Source organism: Eurytemora carolleeae, unplaced genomic scaffold (assembly GCF_000591075.1).
Source record: "Eurytemora carolleeae unplaced genomic scaffold, Eaff_2.0 scaffold1326, whole genome shotgun sequence".
In the NCBI taxonomy this organism is placed as follows: Eukaryota; Metazoa; Arthropoda; class Copepoda; order Calanoida; family Temoridae; genus Eurytemora; species Eurytemora carolleeae.
Genome location: NW_019397210.1, coordinates 70,827 through 92,664, shown reverse-complemented (window position 1 = coordinate 92,664; position 21,838 = coordinate 70,827). Strand labels below are relative to the sequence as shown.

At 31.9% G+C, this 21,838-nt stretch overlaps 2 protein-coding genes across 2 annotated transcripts; both read right to left on the bottom strand.

Annotated features, from left to right (window-relative positions):
* Positions 1 to 90: 90 nt before the first annotated feature.
* Positions 91 to 3,172, bottom strand: LOC111712751 (uncharacterized; the record flags this gene model as incomplete). The annotated part of the gene is made up of 6 exons (XM_023487460.1): positions 3,072 to 3,172; positions 1,696 to 1,774; positions 1,534 to 1,624; positions 930 to 1,083; positions 638 to 762; positions 91 to 151 (listed from the first exon to the last, which is right to left on the bottom strand). Coding segments are annotated over exons 1-6 (594 nt in total), but the record flags the coding sequence as incomplete, so codon positions are not given.
* Positions 3,173 to 5,657: 2,485 nt separating this feature from the next.
* LOC111712754 (uncharacterized) lies at positions 5,658 to 19,841 on the bottom strand. Its single transcript, XM_023487463.1, has 15 exons — positions 19,691 to 19,841; positions 17,547 to 17,622; positions 16,090 to 16,134; positions 15,539 to 15,626; positions 14,897 to 14,936; positions 14,010 to 14,112; positions 13,777 to 13,864; positions 12,743 to 12,854; positions 11,734 to 12,023; positions 10,889 to 11,410; positions 10,629 to 10,704; positions 10,289 to 10,466; positions 8,931 to 8,997; positions 6,877 to 7,027; positions 5,658 to 6,327 (listed from the first exon to the last, which is right to left on the bottom strand). The coding sequence occupies exons 1-15, from the start codon at positions 19,777 to 19,779 to the stop codon at positions 5,730 to 5,732; spliced, it is 2,523 nt and encodes an 840-aa protein (XP_023343231.1). The 5' UTR covers positions 19,780 to 19,841; the 3' UTR covers positions 5,658 to 5,729.
* Positions 19,842 to 21,838: the final 1,997 nt, after the last annotated feature.

The following is a 21,838-nucleotide window of genomic DNA, read 5'->3' as shown; positions in this document are numbered from 1 at the left end:
AACTCAGAAATACGCAGGGGCGACAAACAGACTTTCTATACGCAGCATGGCTCGCGTAACATGTATGTATAAAGCTATGTCTATAAATACCTGAAATTCAAACGTGCGTGCAAGCCTGATTCTGTTAGGTTTGCTTCTGAGAATAATTTTGCTAAAAATCACTATAAATTAGTATTTTTCGAAATCTCTTTTCTTTAACTATTTAGGGCAGAACTATTTTTTCATATTTCTATAAAGTAAAATGAGTGAAGTTGTTCTGTCTAAAAGTTGAAAACCTGTGTTTGAAGTTATTTTATAGAAAACAATGAGGATAAAAAAAGCCTGGCGTTTTGTACACATAGTACAATCTTCATGCAGATATTTTTATTGTTATTGATAATTCAACGTTTTCAAAATAAGGGTGCCTAGAACATCTAAACAAAAAAGAGCAAATTTCAAAAAACGTTGCTAAATAATCAAACTGATAAGTCATTTAAACTCTATTAATATACTAATCTCTATATTTTTACTTTTTGATTCTTTGATCAAGCAAAAATAATGATGATAATAAGGTCTATGACATCAGGTTGTGTAGATATAAGGATAAGAAAATTAGAGTTTAAGACGAGTAATTATTACATTGTGAAGGAGAGTTTACCTTGAATCGAACCCTGGAGTAGTAATCATATATTGGCAGTCAATCTTGTAAAATGGATACATATTAAAATCCATATCACAAGCAAACTCAATCTCAGCCTGATAATCAGTTACAAGAACTGAACCCTGAATTAGTATTTTTACAATATTGTCAATTTAAGAAACTCCGCATACTCTAATTGTCCAAATCTTAATCAAATATATCTGAAAATCGATGCTGATTGATTCCAAAATTTTTAGAACTAAAATATTGAGAAAGTTCTATAAATATTCTCATTAAAAATAAGACTTACTGTGCCGTTTGGATAGGCATACACATTGTTTTCTCCTCCCTGAACCTCTTTCCATTTCGTGATTTTTCTCAAATTCATAATTTGTACATCAATAACCAGAATATTTTCCCTCACTTTTCCTCCAACAAGAGCTTTATCTTTCGTGGATTCGACCCTGAAAGGTTTAGTATTAATAAATGAAACATTAAAATTTTCAATTTAACAAAACAAATTAAATACAATTTTTGCTTTAATTGCTTTCGAAAGACAGTAAGCGTAATTTTAACATTTAAACATAACAATGGCCGATTCTCAGCAGTATCATTAGAGCGTTACAGTATGAATAGGTATTAATTTTTGTAATTTAGAAAACTTATTATTTTTAATTGATGTGGTTTATCTGAAAAACTTTATCTTGCATTTCTCAGACAGGAAAACATATTTGGGAATTATCAACAGATTTAAAAAATGTTCCAACTAGATAAAAACGACAATATCTTATACATTATTGATTACATAAAGAATAAAGAGTACCGTTGTCACTCGGGGTATTGTCATCTTTTCATTTCAATTTCGCTTACAGTCCCTTTAATTCATTAATATTTATTTTTAAAACACTGTTTACCATCCATCAATCCACTTGAGGGCAGTGAAAACTTCAACTGTGATAGTTCTTCGTTTTAAATTAATATCTAGGATTTGTCGTAGCTGTAAATCTAAACAAGATAATTCAAAATTCAAATAAAAATGAGTTTTTTGTGACAAGTCTATAATATAGAATATATACCTGCGTAAACAATAGTTGGGGTTTCTTTAGGTTCAAGTAATGGATATGCAGCTGGTATGCATACCTCTTCAACACACGTCTTAAAAAAAGTAAATTTTTATAATTTAAAGATTCATTCTTAAAGTAAATATAAATGCATAAACACATATATTATATATACTCGTTATAGCTGGCCAAACGGCTTGACAAAATTTGCTGACATTTATTTAGAAAACCCATGTGTATACCAGGGGGTTGAAATAGACAAAACAAATTTTGGAAACTTTAGAAATTCCACGGGGAACGCCAGGTATTTTAGTTAAAATTATGAATCAGTGTGGGTAGCTATAACTACGAATAATTAGAGAAGCCTGGGCAACGCTATGCACTTCAGCTAATATATAATAATTGCTTAATTAATACACTGATTTACTGATCAATTGCCTCAAATTTTAGTTTTCTATCCCTTCTATCTTTGTAACATAACGTGTTAAGCCTTTGAAATTTCAAGCAATGAATAATGCTATTTAAAATATCTAACGTTTGAATCATTAAAACTAAGAATACAAATCAGAATTGTAACTTTTAAGACAAACAATGATAAATTAAAAAATTTACTAAAAGTAATAATCCAAATACAATGTAAGTAATTCCCGATTGAGTTCCATCAAAGATTTACTTTGATATTACAAATAGTTATAATTAATTCTAAAATACTTTAAGTGGTTTCTATTTTTTGAATTATTTCAGAAAAATAGACTTTTAATTAGAAGTAACCTTTTACCATATTTATTTTTATATTGTACTAGCTAAAGGGACCGGCGTTGCCCGTGGAAATTTTTTTTTTTGAAAAAAAATAAAAAAAATGCTTAAGAAAAATAATTTCGAATTTTTTTAGCCTATAACACTCCCCGGCCACCTATGAGTGTCCACAAAAAAATTCAGCTTAGTCGGTCCAGCCGTTTGGCCGGCTATACGCAACATATATATACGAATGTTTTGTTTTATCATATAGATAATTGTTAAAAACTAGCATTCAGTTTCACATTTTCCGTAAATATATATCAGTTTTTATAGATTCTTGAGATTTGTTTCTGGCATGCAGAGACAAAATAAACTTTAAAATGACCTTACGTCTGTGTACATAGAATAGGAAACTTTCTTATTTGAGAGATCATTAAAGTAGCAAATAGTTGGATGAAGAATATGCAGAATATGAAGAATAAACATTTAAAAAATTCTTAAATAAAAGAAGTATTTGCGTAAAAGATAATTAAGGGTTTAACACTAACAGTCTGAGGCAACTATTAAAGGTAAACAAACCCTTCAGTATGTAAATCACAGATTTATAGAAACTATTACATATCATTTTCTGATTTTATGAATTAAATATTTACCTTTTCATCCTCTTCTGTTTCAGTTACAGGCTGAGTGCTAATACCGTGAAGTGAGCAAATCAAAATAAGAAACGTTGCTTTCATTTTTAAGAAATAACAAAATTTTGCGGATTTTTTAATTACTTTTTGGGGAATTACACATCTTAGATTTTTAAACATATAAAGCAATATTTGATCAGAATTCTGATTTACAAATTTTAATGTTTACATCAGTATGCATGATTAAGACCTAAGAAAACAATATGTTTTTGCACGCATTTACATATATTTCATGGTTATCATAAATTTTTATTTTTCATGATTTAATAGGAAAAGTACAAATTGATAAGTGGTATGTATTTCCACATTTATTGTTTTAACCAATACGTGTTAACTAATAACTACTTAACATTTTGTGATTCTATAAGAGTGATTGCTCTATTTTGCAATTGGGTTGTCATTTGTAAGTCATTTTTAAATATTCTCTCAGTTTTACTTTTTTTCCATTATGTCAATGTCTGGAGGTAATATTGTCATGGCTTTCCGATGTTTCTTCGTATAGCAACTAAATCACTAGTCATATTTTGATTTTTTCCCCTACAAACAATGTCATATTCAAACTAAATAAATGAGTGAGTGAAGGAACGCCAGTATCATATTTGAGTCACATTCCTCGTATTTCAAATTTTTACCTTATCTCCATGCCGATCCTTTAAAAATGAGTATTATTTGGATAAACATGAAATATCAAAACTTTCGCAATTTCAACTAAAAATAAAGCGCTTCAAAAGATAGCTGTTACGTAGACAAAGGATATTTAAGAATAAAGTAAAGATTAGAATGAGAAGAAGATAATATGGAAGATGTGTCTAAAGATGTGCACTATCTGAAAATATTGATTTTAGAACGACAAATAAACTTTTAACGAAATTATCGTTTTTTTAAATAAAAAACGAAGTAAAGTAGTTATCCAAAACTAAACGTTGTTTTGTAAACCAAGGACCAAGGTAGGTTGTTAACAATCTATTCTATATACCATATATATAACGACAATACCGTCCTTAAGAAACAAAGGACGATGTCCTGAGGTAGGCCTTCCATACCTCGACGGGTAGTTCAAGTAAAAGTTTTCAATGAATCATTTTCTATATTTAGATTTAAAATGTTAGAAAATATTGTTAATTTTTAAGTGCACTAAAATAAAGATCATGAGCCCGGATAATTATTTTGCTTCGTTGAAACGGATTATTCTTAAAATTAAATACCGGTTTAAATAAAAGGTCAAAATATACCTTTCATTTAAAAAACTTGTTTGCCCTATTATGGCTATTGGCCATGGAAGCTATCCAAAGCTTGGTTTAATCAATTTTGATTAAAAGCTCCTTTCAATGACTTTTTGAATTTAAAGTTTATAAAAAATCGTAAATAAAGATTTTTTTTAGAAAAATCTGACTCAGACAAAAATTAATATTTCATCCGGGGACTTTTCACATTTTTAAGCTGTCGCAGATATTTTCACATGAACGAAAAAACAAACGATTCAAACGCATTAGAAAATCATCGATTTTTTCAAAACATTTTGACATTACGATCGTGTTTTATTGAACGAACGATTTCTTAGCAAACTTTTTGAAAAACAAATGAGTTTTTCCAACAATTTTTTTACCAAACGAACGATTTATTAAACACACAATTTTACTGAACAAACGATTTTACAGAATGATCGTTCACTGAGAGAACGAACGAAGTTGATGAAAAATTAACGATATTTTTGAGAACAAACTATTTTTTTTAACGATTGAAAAAAACTGAACAAAATGGGTCGTTCACGAACGATGAACGAACAAATGAAAAAAAACGAACGCGTCCATCAAATTACGTATTATAAGTATTTGTATAATCACGTAAAGGACTGTACATAAACTACTTTAATGTTGTTTATGTCCAATTCACAATGGTTCCAGAAAACAATTTGTCTTCTCTTTTCTTAGAAAATTTGTTATAATGTAGACTTACGGGTTTCCACTGCAGAAACATGGGGGAAAAATTTCAGAATTGAACACTGTTCAAGGTAGAAAAATAACGATATCTACCTCATCATGAAAGTTTTTAAGGTACCATTTTGAATCGTACATGCCCCTCTTTAATCTAAAGGTCACCGGAAATGACAAGGACAGTCCCTGTAATATTTTATTGAAGGATTCTAGGCTCTGTTTTTAGCAATGGTAAAAATTACAAGCTATAATTGTAAAAAGCTGATTTTTTTTTGTTGAAATTAAAAATAAAGAAATCCATTTATTTTAAACATTAAAATATTTCTAAACTTCTTTTAAATTTGAACAAGTTAATATTTATCACATTACAGTTTACGAATATATATGGTTTTTATTTCTACGTTTATATCTGTAACATAAAAAGTGAATATGTTTTAAAAAAAAACACATTTTTCTATTTCAAAATCAGTTCACTGCGTGTAATCTAATAAGATGTAAAAAATCCTTTAAACTTCTTTTTTTGTTAATTATAAAAAGAAGTTTTTTTAGAAGATGAAAAAATATTATTTTTTTAGAACATCTTTGGCATATAGTACAAGAATTTCATATCTTATTAATTTATTGTTTGTATTTCAAATCGAAATTCTTCAAGATTGCGACAATTATTCATATAAAAGGATAAGTTTTATATTTCTGTTTCTCCAGCATCTAGGTTGAAGAAAGCTGTCTCTAGTTCCTTACTGATATCCGGAGAATCAAACCTGTCATCCCAGGAGTAAACCCTTCTCTCTCCATCATTTTCTTCTCCGTCCTTTCCCTTATCCTTCCCACTTTCATTCTTCACTTCTCTCTCTTTGTTTTGACCTTTCTTTTCCAGATGGCTCCTTCCTTCTATATTTCTTGGGTCCTTCACCCACTCTTTATAACCCTGAGCAGTTGCACGGGTTTGATCTGGATTCGGAGTAGAACTGTCTCTGGGTTGTTCTGTGAGCACTACAGTCTCCTCACCTGAGAGTTTTCTTAGAATATCTTGAACTGAATCTTCGGTTCGTATCACTATGTTTTCCTTACCATCGGAGAACCTTCCTGCTCCGTCCTGGATAGTTATTCCGTCCCTAGGAAACCGTCCTACTCCGGCCTGCGTAGTTTCTCCGTTCCTGAGAATAATTCCTACTCCGTCCTGGATAGTTTTTCCGTCCCTAGAATACCTTCCTACTCCGTCCTGGATATTTTCTTTGGCAAATCGAACACTGCTGATGGATTCGTACAGGGGGTCTGACAATCTGAAATAAAGAAAGTTTATTTTATTCAATTCAACTATTTTGTTAACGAACTAAACGAATATATATACGAATTCTTAAAGAATACGAACTAAACGACGTCATTTCCTATGTTACGCTCAGCTGATCCTGTATTTACAGCAGTAATCTTTAAGTAATAACGTGAAAGATATCTTAATTTTGCCATTTAAAAAAGTATTAAACAATTTCATTGTTTCTGGTGTGAAATCCGCAAGTCGCTTTGATTAAAAACAACAATTTGAAATAGACTAATTTTTAATGGAAAAACAAGGATATCTTCATAATTCTCCGCTAGGTGTGTCTCTCCCACGTGGAACAACAGAAACATCGAGAGCAGAGACACCTGGCGGCCAACTAATTGTCGTTTAAATTGGATCATATATAAAACAAATAAAAAATATTGTGGTAAATACTCAATTCCTTTAATTTAACTTTTAACGAGTTAAACACACCATTTTCTAAAGTTAAGCTCAGCTCAATCTCAATCAAGTCACTTGAATTCTCATATTTTAATGAAACCTCTGTACTAACCTTGAGGACGAAAGACGATCTGGATAATGTGGGGACTGGAACTCTAAGGACGGAACTGGATACTGTTCGTCCGATCTAACGGGACGAGTAAGGGGAACAATGTAAGGACGAGAGGTGTGAAGATAAGGATTATTCCTGGCCCAGGTAGAGTCTATAAATAAACATGTAAAAGGGATTGTTTAGATATTTAAAAAATGGTTTGAATTCTATTTATTTATCTATTTATCTACTTTCTTTGTCTATCTGTTTGTTAAAGGGATCTAAAAATTGTCATCTCTAGATGAGAATATCATTTCAAAAAATAGAGCTCTAAACAAATGCTATAGTTTTAAGACTACAAAACGTTAAAGAAAAAAAAGGACATAGAGTAAAAAGTTTAAAGCAATCCACCTCCACATTTAAAATTCTTTAAATTTAAAAAATAGAACGTACTTAAGTTCAAGTTTAAGTGAGAAAGTGCGGTAATATCAAAAGGCCAATGCCTTGCGTTACTTTGAAGCAAACACAGTCTTGAAAATTGAAGCAACTCTTGTGTAGGCCCGTCCTGGGTTTATGTGCTGTTGTTTTTACAATCATAACTCAAAATTCCTTTTTCCGATTGTTGATCAGAGTCCAAAACTAAAGAATGCGCGAATTTTAAGTTCGAGGTTAAAAGTTCTGTAAAATAATGAATAGCTATTTAAATATTAAACTTTCTCAATTTTAAATTTGAATTTCCCGGGAAAATCTGAACCAATCAGAGAAAAGGATTTATGGAGAATATTACATAACCATCGCTAATCAGCTGTTCTTACGTAACTGAAAACAAAACATACAACCGTTTTTTGGGTTTACATCCAGAAATTAATTTATCTAAAACGTGAAATTTCTTTAACAAGGTTTTCATTTCTAAATATATCGATAAGTTGAATGCCGTTTTCTCAGCTGCAGCTGAATGATGATTGAATAATAGACAAATAGGGAAAACGCAGTATTTCAAGATAATTTAAACCTGTGTTTAAATTTTAACTCGTCGATTTCGGCGAGTTAAATATTTAACCACAGGGTTAAATATTTAACCTCACGGTTAAAGTTCAGGTTTAAATTAAGTCAGAAGTGGCATTTAACCATGAACTTAAAATTTAAGTCAAAACGTTTCGTTCTTTAGTTTTGGACTCTGAACTCTCTAGAACCCCAGAAATGTTTAAAGCTGCAGTTAAAAGATACTAGGTGTAGTGAGTCGACTTTTATCAAAAACAATTTAGCTTCTAATCTAAGCTGGGTGTTTCAGTCAACAAGAAACAATCTTATTTCATTTCTTAATTATAGACTATAAGCGTAATTTCAAGTTTGCGCAAAGATGGCTTTGCCCAATTATACAACGCTACCCTTGAAACCTTAATCTTATCAATAATGTGTAAGATAATGTTGTTTTTTTCTGACTCGAAATGTTTTAAATTTCTTATAAGCAAAAGATGCGAACTCACTTTTGCTTGGAAACCACAAATAAAAATAAACTGTGAAGTTTAACAAATATGTGTCACCTAAAGTTATGTCTATAGTTCTATTTTTAGGGATGGCTGATCTATTTTCGACCTTTTTGTTAAAAATAATATTTTTAAGTCTTTGGAATTTACTCCTTTCTTCTCTTTAGATGAGCAAATATAATGAATTTAACGTTTTAGAAATGAGTTTTGTGATAACATATAAGACGTCTGGGACATATAAGACTTCTATATTTTGGAAGAAGCCGGAATAATGATTTAAATTTTGGTTGAGAAAAATGGAAAATTAAATTGTTTGCGCGTGAACCAGAATACTAGAGAGTTAATATTGTATCCTTTCACCTACAATTGTACAATTGTATATGCAATCGTAAAAATATATCTAACTACCAAAATCATGTTTTCTTCAGAAGTTTGTGCATTTTACATTAATTTAAATTTTGAAGAAAAGCTTGTAATTTGAAATATTCTTTCCGTCGGTTTGGCGGTTATAAGAAAATGTGCGTTTAATCTTTTTTTAAATTTTTAAACCGATCTCGATAACTAACATTGCATCTTTTTTAATTTTACCTAGAGTTGAGTGTGACCATGTAGAATCTATGTTACTGACAGATCTCACTGGGTCCGGGTACAGTTCCTTTAATAAGATAAAAAATAAACTGAAGTGGGGATCATGTTTTTTTAATTGAAAACTCTATTTAGTATAGTTTAATAAACTAATTTGAGATTATCCTATTTTGAAATGTTTATAAATTTAAAATACAAACATCCTATTTTTATAATATCTTTATTAGCTCCACTTTCCTTACTGTGTTACTGTATTACCCCCTTCTTCCCATGAAAATCTAAACCTCAAGCTCGCCAAACACTTCCGTCAATTTTGCTGGGAATTGATTTGTGCACAATTTAGCGCGCACAAGCACACAATCATCAAGCGTGAACATACAGGGTGTTCCAAAAAAATTGAAATTTAAAATGGACTAGACTAGAGACTCAATTAAGTAAAACTGCTTTTGAAGAATAAAGAATATTTTATTTAAAACATGATCTGTTTATGGTTATAAAGCAAGAAATGTTTTTGGTCGTCTTCAAACAGTCATGTTTAGTTGAACCCACTGTATAAGCTGCAGAATATTTCATTGTAAAATTGTAGATTTGGACATTTGTTGTTTTCCCATCCATTAAGAGACAATTATACAAATTCTAAAAAATTTAGTATGTTTGCTAATAATGCCTGATTCGCCGTTTTAAACCCTTTCTATAAACAAAATTACAGGAGATATTCTTGTTCTTCTATCTGCAAACTGATTTTTAATGTAATCATGGTTTTCTTATGATTATGACTTCATAACCTATGCAGCAATAAAGAATAGCTAGGAAATTGACAGAGTAAATGGAGAGGGGGGCGTAATTAACATTATCATTGATTTTTGTAATTTACTTGAAAACTGATATTATAATTTACTTTAGTCTGTAATAGACCCTAAAATTACATGGAATGTTTTCATTAAACAGAGTTTTATCCAATAATTCTGAATTTTGAATATTTTTAACAAATATTGATAATTTTAGTCCACCAAGTTCATAATAATCTAAGAAAGCCACTTTATAATTTAAAGCATTAACCTTTTGTGGTAAGGGGAAGGTGTGGAAGAATGGTAGATGGTGTATAAGGAGGGAAGAGAGTGGGAGATTGTTAGAGTGTGGTAAAAAGTATATAGGGATAGGAAATGTGTGGTAGAGGGTAAAACTAGAGAGTGGGGTGGTCAGGGGTGCGGTTGTGTGGCATGTGTGGTATAGAATAAGAGAAGGGTGTCCAATACAAGTAGATTTAACTTGCGCACAATTGAGAGCCCTTCCATTTCATTCCAAACAATTCTGCATCAACAAAATTCCAAATGTAGAAGTAGTAGGGTGCAAATTAATACCTGGGAACTGGCACTGAACATGTTCTGTAAGTAGTTGTTTATTGACTCCGAGGACACAGTCCTGTTCTCCCTACGGTCTTCCTGGTCTTGATTCCGTGGATGCAATCTTACTTCTCCGTCTCTTCTCTCCTCTCTTCTTTCCTCCTTCTTTTCTCTCCTTTGTGTTCCATAAAAGTGTCTGGATTAGAGTCATGGTTTTGCTTTCTTAAAGTGCTTGAGAAGCTCTAGATTAAAAAAGTGCACGGAACTGAAAATGATTCAAACGGAATTATTGAGAAGTTACATTTAATTACAAGAGAGGGGAGGAGGGGGAGTAACTCTATGAAATATGAACCCCTGCCTTGAGATAGATTGGTTTCCTCCGACCCAACCTAAATACTTCCTCTCTTCTATACCAGGGTTCCTACTCACTCCTCCTTCAGGTTTATACAGGTCAATAGTTTGCAATCAATCAACCAACATTTAATATATTTAAATATTGGAAATCAGTAGATTCAGTAAAATCAAACTTAAAAATAACACGATCCTGAAACGAATTCTCCAGAAATTTTTCATTTTTCAATTTCTTGATGTGTATCTTGCCTATTGACCCTTGCATACCTATGATTGGGTTTCCTTTATCTATGTTTCCGTAGTCCTGCATTATAATGGATACATCCGTATGCTCGCTATATGCCGGGGTGGAAACAGTATCCATACTAATACAGCTAGAGTCAGGGGTAAGCTGAAAGTTTGAGATCTCTGTTAGAATATCTGGGGTGGCGAGGTAGCTTGTATTGGAAGGACTTGCAGTTAGCTTACCAGTCCCCATCTGGATGTACTTGGGCATATGAGTTGGTGGTCGTGGATCTCTAGGTTTCTCTCCATATTTCCGGCAAAGATGTATTAGAAGGAGTGTTACAGCTATCACCAACAGAAGGAGCACAATAATAACACAGATGCTGACCACTACAAAGTGTTCAAGTTTCAGCTCCATAGCCCCTGATATATCTCCATGGGACACGGAAAGTGTAAAGTTGGACATGGATACCCCAGCCTTGTTTCGGGCAGAGCAACTAAAGGAACCGTTCTCTGTAGAACTGATGTTTGTAATTCGTAGCTCACTTCGATATCCTTGAGAACCTAAGAAAAATGTAACGTCTTTTAATCATTTTCCTTTTTAAAATTTAGAATTTAAGGTGACTGAAGATACATTATTTCAAGTGAATATCAATTTAAAAGAATCTATCCAAATTCCCAAATGGTACTTTTTTTGAACCCCTGACTGAAATTTTTGGAAATTTTTTTGTTTTTCTAATGTAAAAACAGATAGAAGAGCAATGGTATATTTTCTATAAATAATGCTACATGCCTTGTAATCAAGAATGATATTTTAAAAAAAATAGTCACTTGAAATTACATTGATATAATCTTTAACTTCCATATAAATTTAAACACTATCCTACCTTCATACAGTTGCTTGGTGGAGAACTTAAAGACGTTCTCCTCGACCTTTCTTCCGTTGAAGGTCCAGTAGATATCTGCAGCAGGATCAGCATCAACATGACATATCAGGGTAACATCCTCTCCCTCCTCTATTGTGAGGAAGCTTGACCCAGGTTTAACAATTGGAGCGCATGCAAACTCAGGATTGCTGAGGGTTCCAACACGGAATCCAAGAAGACGGGACGGAGTGGAGCATGTTGGCTCCACCTGACGGGGTACATTACTAGAGTCCAACCAATGTTTCAGGGTTCTGTAAACCAATTCAAATCATTCATACATTGCACCAACTTTCAAGAGTAGGTCGGCTTTAAAGTGTTGCAACGCATTGGCCTTTTATTTACGTCACTGATGCTTTTGTAGTTTTTTTTTTGAAGCCCTAGACATGTATATTCTGAAATTACAAAGCATCTGTACATTTAAAGTTTTACTATAAGAATTATTTGGAAAATGAATCAATGATTTATCTGTAAAAGCCTGCAATCTTTGGATCATTGTGGATTCCAATGAAATTATGAAATGTTTGATATAAAAGTGGCCTGTTCTTAATTTGCCAAAAATTTTAAAATGTTCTCTTTGTGAAATGTCAGATCTATAGAATATCCTTCCAATAAAATAATTATCCGTATTCAATATCCGCCAATTTTTTATATCTTTAACTGAGTTCATCAATTGAATGTCTTTTAAGGAAATATGTCAAAATTCAAATATCTTTCTCCTTTTTCAGATTTCTTAGGTTCCAAGGCTTAATCTCATTAGTATAAGTGGAAAGCATAATAAATTAAGATCAAGATTAACTCTTGGCAGTTCTATGCTACTCAACAGAATATTATAGATGCATACTATACAGAATACTACTAAGGAAAACCCCTGGCATATTGTTCGTAATATTAAATTGCTGAAAGGGTTGTAGAATAACAATAAAAAGCTGACACTTTAAGCGAAGTGTTTAATATCTGATTTGATTTATTCCTAAGTTTGCAATCACAGTTCCATGGGTTCTCATGGAGAGTCACCCCATGAAGGCTTCCAGGCAGTACACCAGGCAACACATGCAGTACGTTTCCGTGCATGGACAACCTCTCTAGATACAATGTTTTGGTAATTTGAAGGACTGTAATTTGTATAAAATATTGACAGTACGATACAACACTTCAACAAGAAGTATAATAGGAAATGTACTGCAGTTTCTGGGAGAAATGTTAACAAAAGCAGTGAATCTAAACTTTGTTTACATTCCTCCCAGAAACTGAAGGACAAATAATTTTATGGAAGTTTCTTTTGTATTCCGTGATAGCTGTAATAACCTAGAGCAATATAAAATACAAGCTGAAGGGCCCGGCATTGCCCGTGGAAAAAAATTAAATAAAAAATCAGTTATTTTTTGGCCTATGTTAACCCCAGGTTACGCATGAGTGTCCTCAAAAAAAAATTATCCCATTTGGTCCAGAATTCCGAATTATTTTGGTTCTTCTCGTAGTAGACTTTATTATGTATTCTAAGAAGAAATATCTTAACGGTCCAGAAAGTATTTTCAAGCAAATCTATGAATTGTCTGATGTCTCCTAGTCGTTCTTAAAACTATATTTATATTTTGTGTTAATCCATCAATTGGGCTCGCGGATAAATCCCTCTTTGAAAATAAATCTTGAATATTTTCAAAATTTCGTCTTTTTTGATCAATTTTCGCAACTTTCTCTTTAAACTTTTGCATTTCTTTTGAAAATTCTGCATTTTCCCCGAAATTATTTTTGCATTATTTTAGCGAAATTTTCGTATTTTTTTCGCGAGTGAACGAAATCTGAAAATGCGAAATTTTCGCAGGAAACTCGGTGCTATTATCTAAAAGTCAAAAATAAAACATTTTTGGAATTTTTAAGGAATTTGTGTCATTTTGTAAATGGCTCCGTGAAAGTACATTGTATTGAAAGTTTTAATCTTATTTAATTTATCTGAAAACAGTTTTTGGTTTTATTTTTAGAAAAGAATTAATGGTAAAAATAAACCTAGGTTTTGGAGACCAGAGAATGCTTCCTCTTCAATATTGTCAATTCTGCAGTAAGATAAATCTAGTTTCAGCAAACCACGCAGAGGCTAGATTAGAATATATTGATTATAATAGGAAATGATGATAATGATAAAATTAATTAAAGTAAAAATAATAATAATAATAATAATAATAATAATAATAATAATAATAATAATAATAATAATGACAATAATAATAATAATATCTAACCTGGAATTGGTTTGCTATTATACTCCTGATAGGATTGTTAGCTAGGCTTAAACTAACTAGGGTGAGAGTAAAGGAGAATGTTGAACTGGGAACTGAAGTTAATCTAATCCAATACATTTTAACTAGGAGAACCTGGAGAACCATAAGAACCATAAGAACCATGAGAACCATGAGAACCAGGAGAACCAGGAGAACCAGGAGAACTAGGGAAACCAGGAGAACCAGGAAAACCAGGAAAACCAGGAGAACAAGGAGAACAAGGCGAACCAGGAAAACCAGGAAAACCAGGAGAACCAGGAGAACAAGGAAAACCAGGAAAACCAGGAGAACCAGGAGAACAAGGAGAACCAGGAAAACCAGGAGAACCAGGAGAACCAGGAGAACCAAGAGAACCAGGAGAACCAGGATAACCAGGAGAACCATGAGAACCAGGAGAACCATGAGAACCAGGAGAACCATGAGAACCAGGAGAACCATGAGAACCATGAGAACCAGGAGAACCAGGAGAACCGGGAGAAATAGAAAACCTTGAGGATTAGGAAACCGAGGAGAACAGGAGGATCAGGAGAATCAGGGGAACCTGGACAACCTGAAGATCCAGAAGAACCAGGAGAACCAGGAGATCCAGGAATACCAGGAGAACTAGGAGAACCAGGAGACCCAGGAAAACCGTGACTCCCCCCCTCCCACAGACTTTAAAATGTTTAAAATTACTCATTTTTAAAGGACTATTATTTACAAAAATAGTAAATATGAACAATTCATTTCAAACTTTTGAAATATTTGTTTAAAACTTGATTAGTTAAAAAGTATACAATGTTTTTAAAAAAGACAGTTAAAAATATGTCGAGAGTCTCTTTAAATGTATAAAATTCTAAAATGTATTCCTGTTAAAAGATAAATCCAACTCTACTAGGTTCAGCAAACCTAAAATAAAACGTTATCAATAATTAAACTTGGCTTCAGTAGATTTATAAAGACTGTCCCAATATTTTTGAAATGATCCAATAATAAATATTAACAAACCTTTATAAACTGAAAAAAGTACCATTGTTTACTTCTCAAAGTAATATTTTCCTCTAAAACGTCAGAAAGTCAAATTTGAAAGAGTATTTTATATTTAAATCTTAAAACAATCCTATTCATTAGGACATGTTTGACAATATAGAAAAAGTCCTAACCCCTCTCCAATCTCTCCCTCGCCCCCATTCATATAGATAAAAATCCCTTTCCCCCCCCTCCAAAAAATCTACGAAATGGAAGATTGAAAGCCACCTTACTGGAATTGTAAGGGGGTTGATTCTTTGCTACAAATTCTAATTTTCTAACCCTGATATCTTTGAAACCAAATTTAGACCTTTGTTTTTTAAACTATAAATTCTGTTGGATCAAATAATCGAAGTTTGAAATATCAAAGTTGTACACCTCATGGTTGCAAAGATATTGGGATTAGAACATTTGAGTTAGTGGCAAGAACGTATAGTTCTTTTGAAATTTGAAAATATACAAAAAAAATCCTGTTTTTTTACCTAGAAATGCTTTCTCTTCTATATTAGTGAGGTTTGCTGCCGCTAGGGTGACCCTCTGAAGGTTGACCAGCCCGGCAAGCTGGAACTCCTGGAAACATTGGTCAACATTTTAAATATAATGGCGCTAATCTACAACTTCAAAACTCAACCACTCGCGAAACTTTTATTAAAAACATAAATCTCTGTTTGTCCAATCATATTATTCAGAAACACTTTGACCGATTTGCTTCAAATTTTAATTTGGAAACTCATTATGAACCAGGGAAATGTTTTTAGTTTGGTTTTAAAGTTATAATTTGAGTGGGGCGACTTTTTTTATGAAGATTATTTTTCGGGCAAAGCTGGGTTTCCAAGTACTTCTTAAAAACACTATACACGTAATTTCAAGTGAACGTCCTTTCTAAAACAAGATGTGTTATTAAAAATGGTTTCCTTTAAACCTCAAACTGATAAACAATAAGGAAGATATCGTCGTTTTTATTTCTTGAAACATGTTGAATTCTGAAAATGTACTTCCCACGTTAGTCTAGAATAGAAAAAGATGTTTTTACCTTGTTCTTGAGTGTAGTAATATTATTCCCAGTGAGGTTTAGAACCTAATCATCATTATTATCACCATTATTATCAATATTATTTTCATTATTATCAACTTTACTATCATCATTATTATCATCATTATTATCAACATTATTACCATTATTATCAACTTTACTATCATCATTATTATCATCATTATTATCAACATATTACCATTATTATTATCCTTAATTATATCCTCTTTATTATCCTTGTTATTATCTTCATTATTATCCTTATTATTATCAATATTATTATCCTTATTATCAACTTTACTATCATCATTATTATCATCATTATTATCCTTATCTATATCCTCTTTATTATCCATGTTATTATCTTCATTATTATCCTTATTATTATCAATATTATTATCGTTATTATCAACATCACTATCATCATTATTATCATCATTATTATCATCATTATTATCAACATTACTATCATCATTATTATCATCATTATTATCAATAATATTTTCATTATTATCAACTTCACTATCATCATTATTATTATCATTATTATCTTCATTATAATCCTTATTATTATCAATATTATTATCGTTATTATCGACTTTACTATCATCATTATTATCCTCATTATTATCCTTATCTATATCCTCTTTATTATTCTTTTTATTATCTTCATCATTTTCCTTATATTTATCCTAATTAATTTGAAAATAGCATATAAAATTCATCTTAATATTCATTCTTTATAAGTTGTGTAAAATTGATATAATTTTCTACTTAGGTTTCTTACTTGAAAAATGATTAATTGGGAAATTAAAGAAGAGTTTCGAATAAGTTCGTATTTTAATTAATTTGTGATAGAAAACTTACCAATTTATTTTTATTGGATATTTCAGTCTAAATTTTTGTTTGAATTTATAAATATATATATTTTTAGTTAATGTAAAAAATACGCCATTAAATAAAAAAAAACAAACAGTATCCTTCTAGTTTGACAAAAATTCATTTCTCAAGACTTTTCAAGATTGGTCTGTTTTCTCATTACTGATGTTCTTATTTTTACGTGTTGTTTATTTATTAGACTGTTTATTGTTATTGTCCTTTTTTGTTTAATGTTGTCGTTGATGGTGTTATTATTTTGTTGTTTTTATGGCTGTTTTCCTGTTTAATGTTGTTTACGTTATTATTATTCTGAATTGTTTTTGTTAATTGTTGTTGTTGTGTTGTTATTATTATTCTGTTTGATTTTGTTTTTATTGTTTTTGTTGTTGTTGTTGTTTATGTAGATGTTGATATTATTGTTGTTGTTGTCGTTGTTGTTGTTGATATTGATATTATTCTATTGTTGTTGTTGTTTTTTTATTAATTTTTTGTTGATTATGTTTTTTTGTTGATGTTGTTGTTTATGTTTTGCTTTTTTTGTTGTTGTTGTTGTTGTAGTATTTAATGATGATGAATCCCTGAGTAGCTGCATCCACTTCTACAGGAAGATGTTCCAGACCAAGTTCTATACATTCCACAGTAATCTTACTTGACCTGAAACATATTTCAAATCTAAATATAAATTACTACTTTGCCAAATATACTCCTTCAAAACTAATGCTAGAAACAAGCGCTTTAAAGGGACTGTAACCATAATTTTAATTTCCATGCAAAGATGCTAATGCCTGATTCACAATGGTTCCCTTAAAATATTTATTAGACCAAAAATGTGGGAGATATTGTCGTTTTTTAAGGTTCAAAAGTATTTAGTACTGATAATTCCCATATGTTTTCCTGCAGTAGAAATGCGTCACTTTTTTAATGAAACCACAGTTGAAAATAATCAGTTTTTAAAATTATAAACATTCACGTATAATTCATGCATAATTAGACATTGATTTTAAGGATACCAGTGTGAATCGGGTGCCGTCCTTTTTGCATGGAGGGTCACTTGAACTTATGCCCACGGTCCCTATACATGTTTGAATCTTCATATACAGAGCTAGGAAAAATAAGTGAACAAAGGTATTAACGGTCAGACAAAGAACTGCAAAAGTTCATATTTTGCCTGGTTTCCTCAAGGAGCATAGAATATAAGGGAGATTGAATCGACCGGCCCGCCCTACCATATGATTATACATGCCTTGCAAGTTGCAGACGGGGTACTCCATTTAAAAAAATAAATTCGCAGGTCGTCTTTAAACGTTTTTAAATTGGTTTTTTACTTATTACTTTTTACCTTATTAAATAAAACCTTTTTTTAAATATTATAAAAAAATACACTTATATTGTTAATATTTTTGCATTCCAAAAAAAAGTATTTGTTTGGGTTATTCAGCCTATTTTTTCCCCTGTACAATAACTTATCCTGAATAAATGTACGCGGTATTTGTAAATCAGTTAAATATTTCTTATTTAAATAAAGCACCGTCTGCAAAGCATGTATAATAATCTTGGAAGGGCGGGCCGCGCCGGGTCGATGCCATCTCCCTTACATAGTCCATGCTAATTAAGGGTCTCTCACAGGCCAGAAGTTAGTGATCTGAGAAAATAATCAGCTTTCAAAGAGAAAATTATTAATACCTGATGCAATTCTGATCAGATAAACTTTTAGGGCATATTTTGAATAAGAAATTCCACGCTATAAATTCACAAAAATATAGTCCCTTTAAGCTCCATGTAAGGTTGAAAACCAAGGGGGACTTAAAATAATTAATTTTACCCAAGGAGTATGGAATGACCCGGCCCGCCCTATAAGCATATGATTATGCTTTGCAGACGGTACTTCATCTGAATAAGACATAGGTTATTGTATACGCAGTATTTTTACATCACAGAAATATTTCTTATTCAAATGAAGTACCGTCTGCAAAGAATGTATAATCATATGGTAGGGAGGTCCGCGTCATTTGTATCTCCCTTATATTCCATATTCCTTGGTTTTACTTTTACCGCTGGCATTTTCAGTGTAAAACTTTTTACTTTTAATTTTACGTTTAGGAATATCGAAAAACTGAAAGTATTAAATATAGAATGTGCTCAAAAATGCACAACATCCTTGCAATTTATGGCAACATTTGTATAATACAAAAAAATGCAATATATTTTTACAAAACTGAATTCGCTCTCATATCAATAACGATGTATCAAATGAAATCCATATTATAAAATGATGCATTTAGAAAGAATCTCAAATTTTGATCGAACTGGTATACCCCCCCCCCCCCTGTGACTGTCTAACTTTCCATTAATAAGCTTTAATTTACGATTAAAAATCTCTCAAGTTTTTAAGAAACAAGCTTATTGACCAAATATCAGAATAATGACTATTTCTAAGAAATGTTTTTGACTGCAAGAATCGATAATCTATTTTCTAAAGAATCTTATAAATATTTTTAAAAACATTTTTGGTATTTAAAAAAAAGCACGTTCAATTAAGTTACTTACAATGCAGTGTCTCCAAAACACATGAGAATCGTTTTTGTTTTACACTCCATTGTATGGGAAAGATCGGAAAAAAATGTTTACTGAAAATTGATTAAATCTATTTTTTGTTTGATTTATTGGGCCTCACAGCTCTATATCTTTGCAACCAGCTAAATGCCAATATTCAAGAAGTTACCTCCAAAGACATCTACAGAAAGGCGGGCACGTGGATCCCTCAGCATTTCCCGCCAAACCAAACCAAATCAATGCCAGACACAGAAGCATGATAAATGCCGCAATTCACATTCTGCAGTCGCTTGTGCAGATGGCCATTGTTGATATATTTAAATTCTGAAATTTCGAAATAAATTAACATTTAAACAACTCTTTGTTAAGTTTATGTTAAACATTAAAGTTTTAGTTAACTGTAATTTCCTTGTATAAACACTACTATTAAGGCATTAATTTCTATTTAAATTCATAAAATCAGTATTTGGGATTAAAGGGACTGTAGACGGTATCTTCAGTGACCCTGGAGTGGAGTGTCCAATTCACACCAGTACCCTTTAGACTTTTAACGAGGGGTTCCCTTTGAATTACATCGACAGTACCTTAAAATATGCGCAAAAGGTCTGAAATATTATTAACAGAGTTTACAATTTTAGACTCTATGAACTGTTTTTGTCATTTGTGCCAAAAAATATTTTCCATCTTGAACAAAGTAAACTTCATTGGTTAAACTTTTGAGAAAATATCCAAACTTACCAGATAATGATAATTTCTTCTTTTCCCCCTTTCTCTCTACCTTCCAGCCACCTTCTCTCTACCTTCCAGCCGCCTTCTCTCTACCTTCCAGCCACCTTCTCTTTACCTTCCAGCCACATTCTCTCTACATTTCAGCTAACCTCTCTACACCATTCAGCCACCTTCTCTCTACCTTCCAGCCACCTTCTCTCTAACGTCCAGCCACCTTCTCTCTACCGTCCAGCCACCTTCTCTCTACCTTCCAGTCACCTTCTCTCTACCTTCCAGCCACCTTCTCACTACCTTCCAAACACCTTCTCTCTTCCTTCCAACCACCTTCTCACTGCCTTCCAACCACCTTCTCCCTTCCTTCCAACCACCTTCTCACTACCTTCCAACCACCTTCTCCCTTTCTTCCAACTATCTTTTCACTACCTTCCAACCACCTGTACACTACCTTCCAACCACCTTCTTATTCCCTTCCAACTACATTCTCCCTTTCTTTCAGCTACCCTCTCACTCCTTTCCAACCACCTTCCCACTCCTTGGCAACCACCTTCTCACTCACTTCCAACCACATTTTCACTCCCTTTCAACCCCCTTATCACTCCCTTCAACGTCTTTTTACTCCCTTCCACCCCCCCCCCCCTCACTTTTATTAATGTTAAAGGGTTCTGGTCTGAATTCTAAACGCACGACATTCATATATCATAATTTACTTAGGAGAAAAGGTTTATAGAGTACGGACAATATACATACATTCGCCATTAATTGATCTCACACAAATGATTCTTATTACTAGCAATTGAGCATTTTTTGATCATTGATTATTTGCTCTTCCTTACATATATACTCATAGATCAATGATCTAAACTTTTGAACGGAAAAACGCTTAGCTTCATCAGCTAAACTAAATATCTAATGCAGAAACTTTTAAATTTGCGGAATAAATCTGTAAATATTTGAGGTGTTTAACTGTTTAGAGGAATTCATTTCAAGTAACTTTTGTACATGCATGCCCGATAGAGAGCGGTATCCTTTAAACCCTGAACCTACCACCTGCAAGATGCTTTTTTATTTTTTCTTATTGAAACCTTTATACTTACTTGAATGTTTAAACTTTTTTAATTTAAACACATATTTTAACAAAAAGTATAAAAAATAAAAGGCGAAAGATTTCTGTTTAGTAGTTTAAATTGAGATCGAAGATCACAGCTTGCTGTTTAATCCGTACATTTCTCTTTGCAACAATGATGAAGCAATCCCTTTCCTTATATTTCTACTTTAAAGGGAGTGGCCTGCAATGTATGGTAGTTTAATATAATATGAAAAAGAAATAATTGATTCGACATTGATTTATTCATTTATTAAAACATATGTTTCTTACCATGTTTACTGTAGAACTTGTGTTACATTTTTTGTCGTCGTTATTTAATAATTTAAAAAATCGAATCTCAAAACGTAACAATCCAAATGGAAAATTATGAACGTCGACTTTGCGCTCAAACTCAGTAATTATTCATCATTAAAACGTTTTATATGTCTTGGATGAATCCTAAAAAATTCCTCACAATAATACTATATTCTCAGTTCAACTAAC

What these genes read in the sequence shown, in the direction of transcription:
- LOC111712754 (XM_023487463.1), bottom strand. Translation starts at nt 19,779, where the DNA reads ATGCTTCTGTGTCTGGCATTGATTTGGTTTGGTTTGGCGGGAAATGCT. An exon ending in TAATAGCAAACCAATTCCAG is followed by an intron (nt 13,865 to 14,009) that starts GTTAGATATTAT and finishes ATTCTAATCTAG; the next exon opens with CCTCTGCGTGGTTTGCTGAA. An exon ending in TAAAGGAAACCCAATCATAG is followed by an intron (nt 10,705 to 10,888) that starts GTATGCAAGGGT and finishes ATAAACCTGAAG; the next exon opens with GAGGAGTGAGTAGGAACCCT.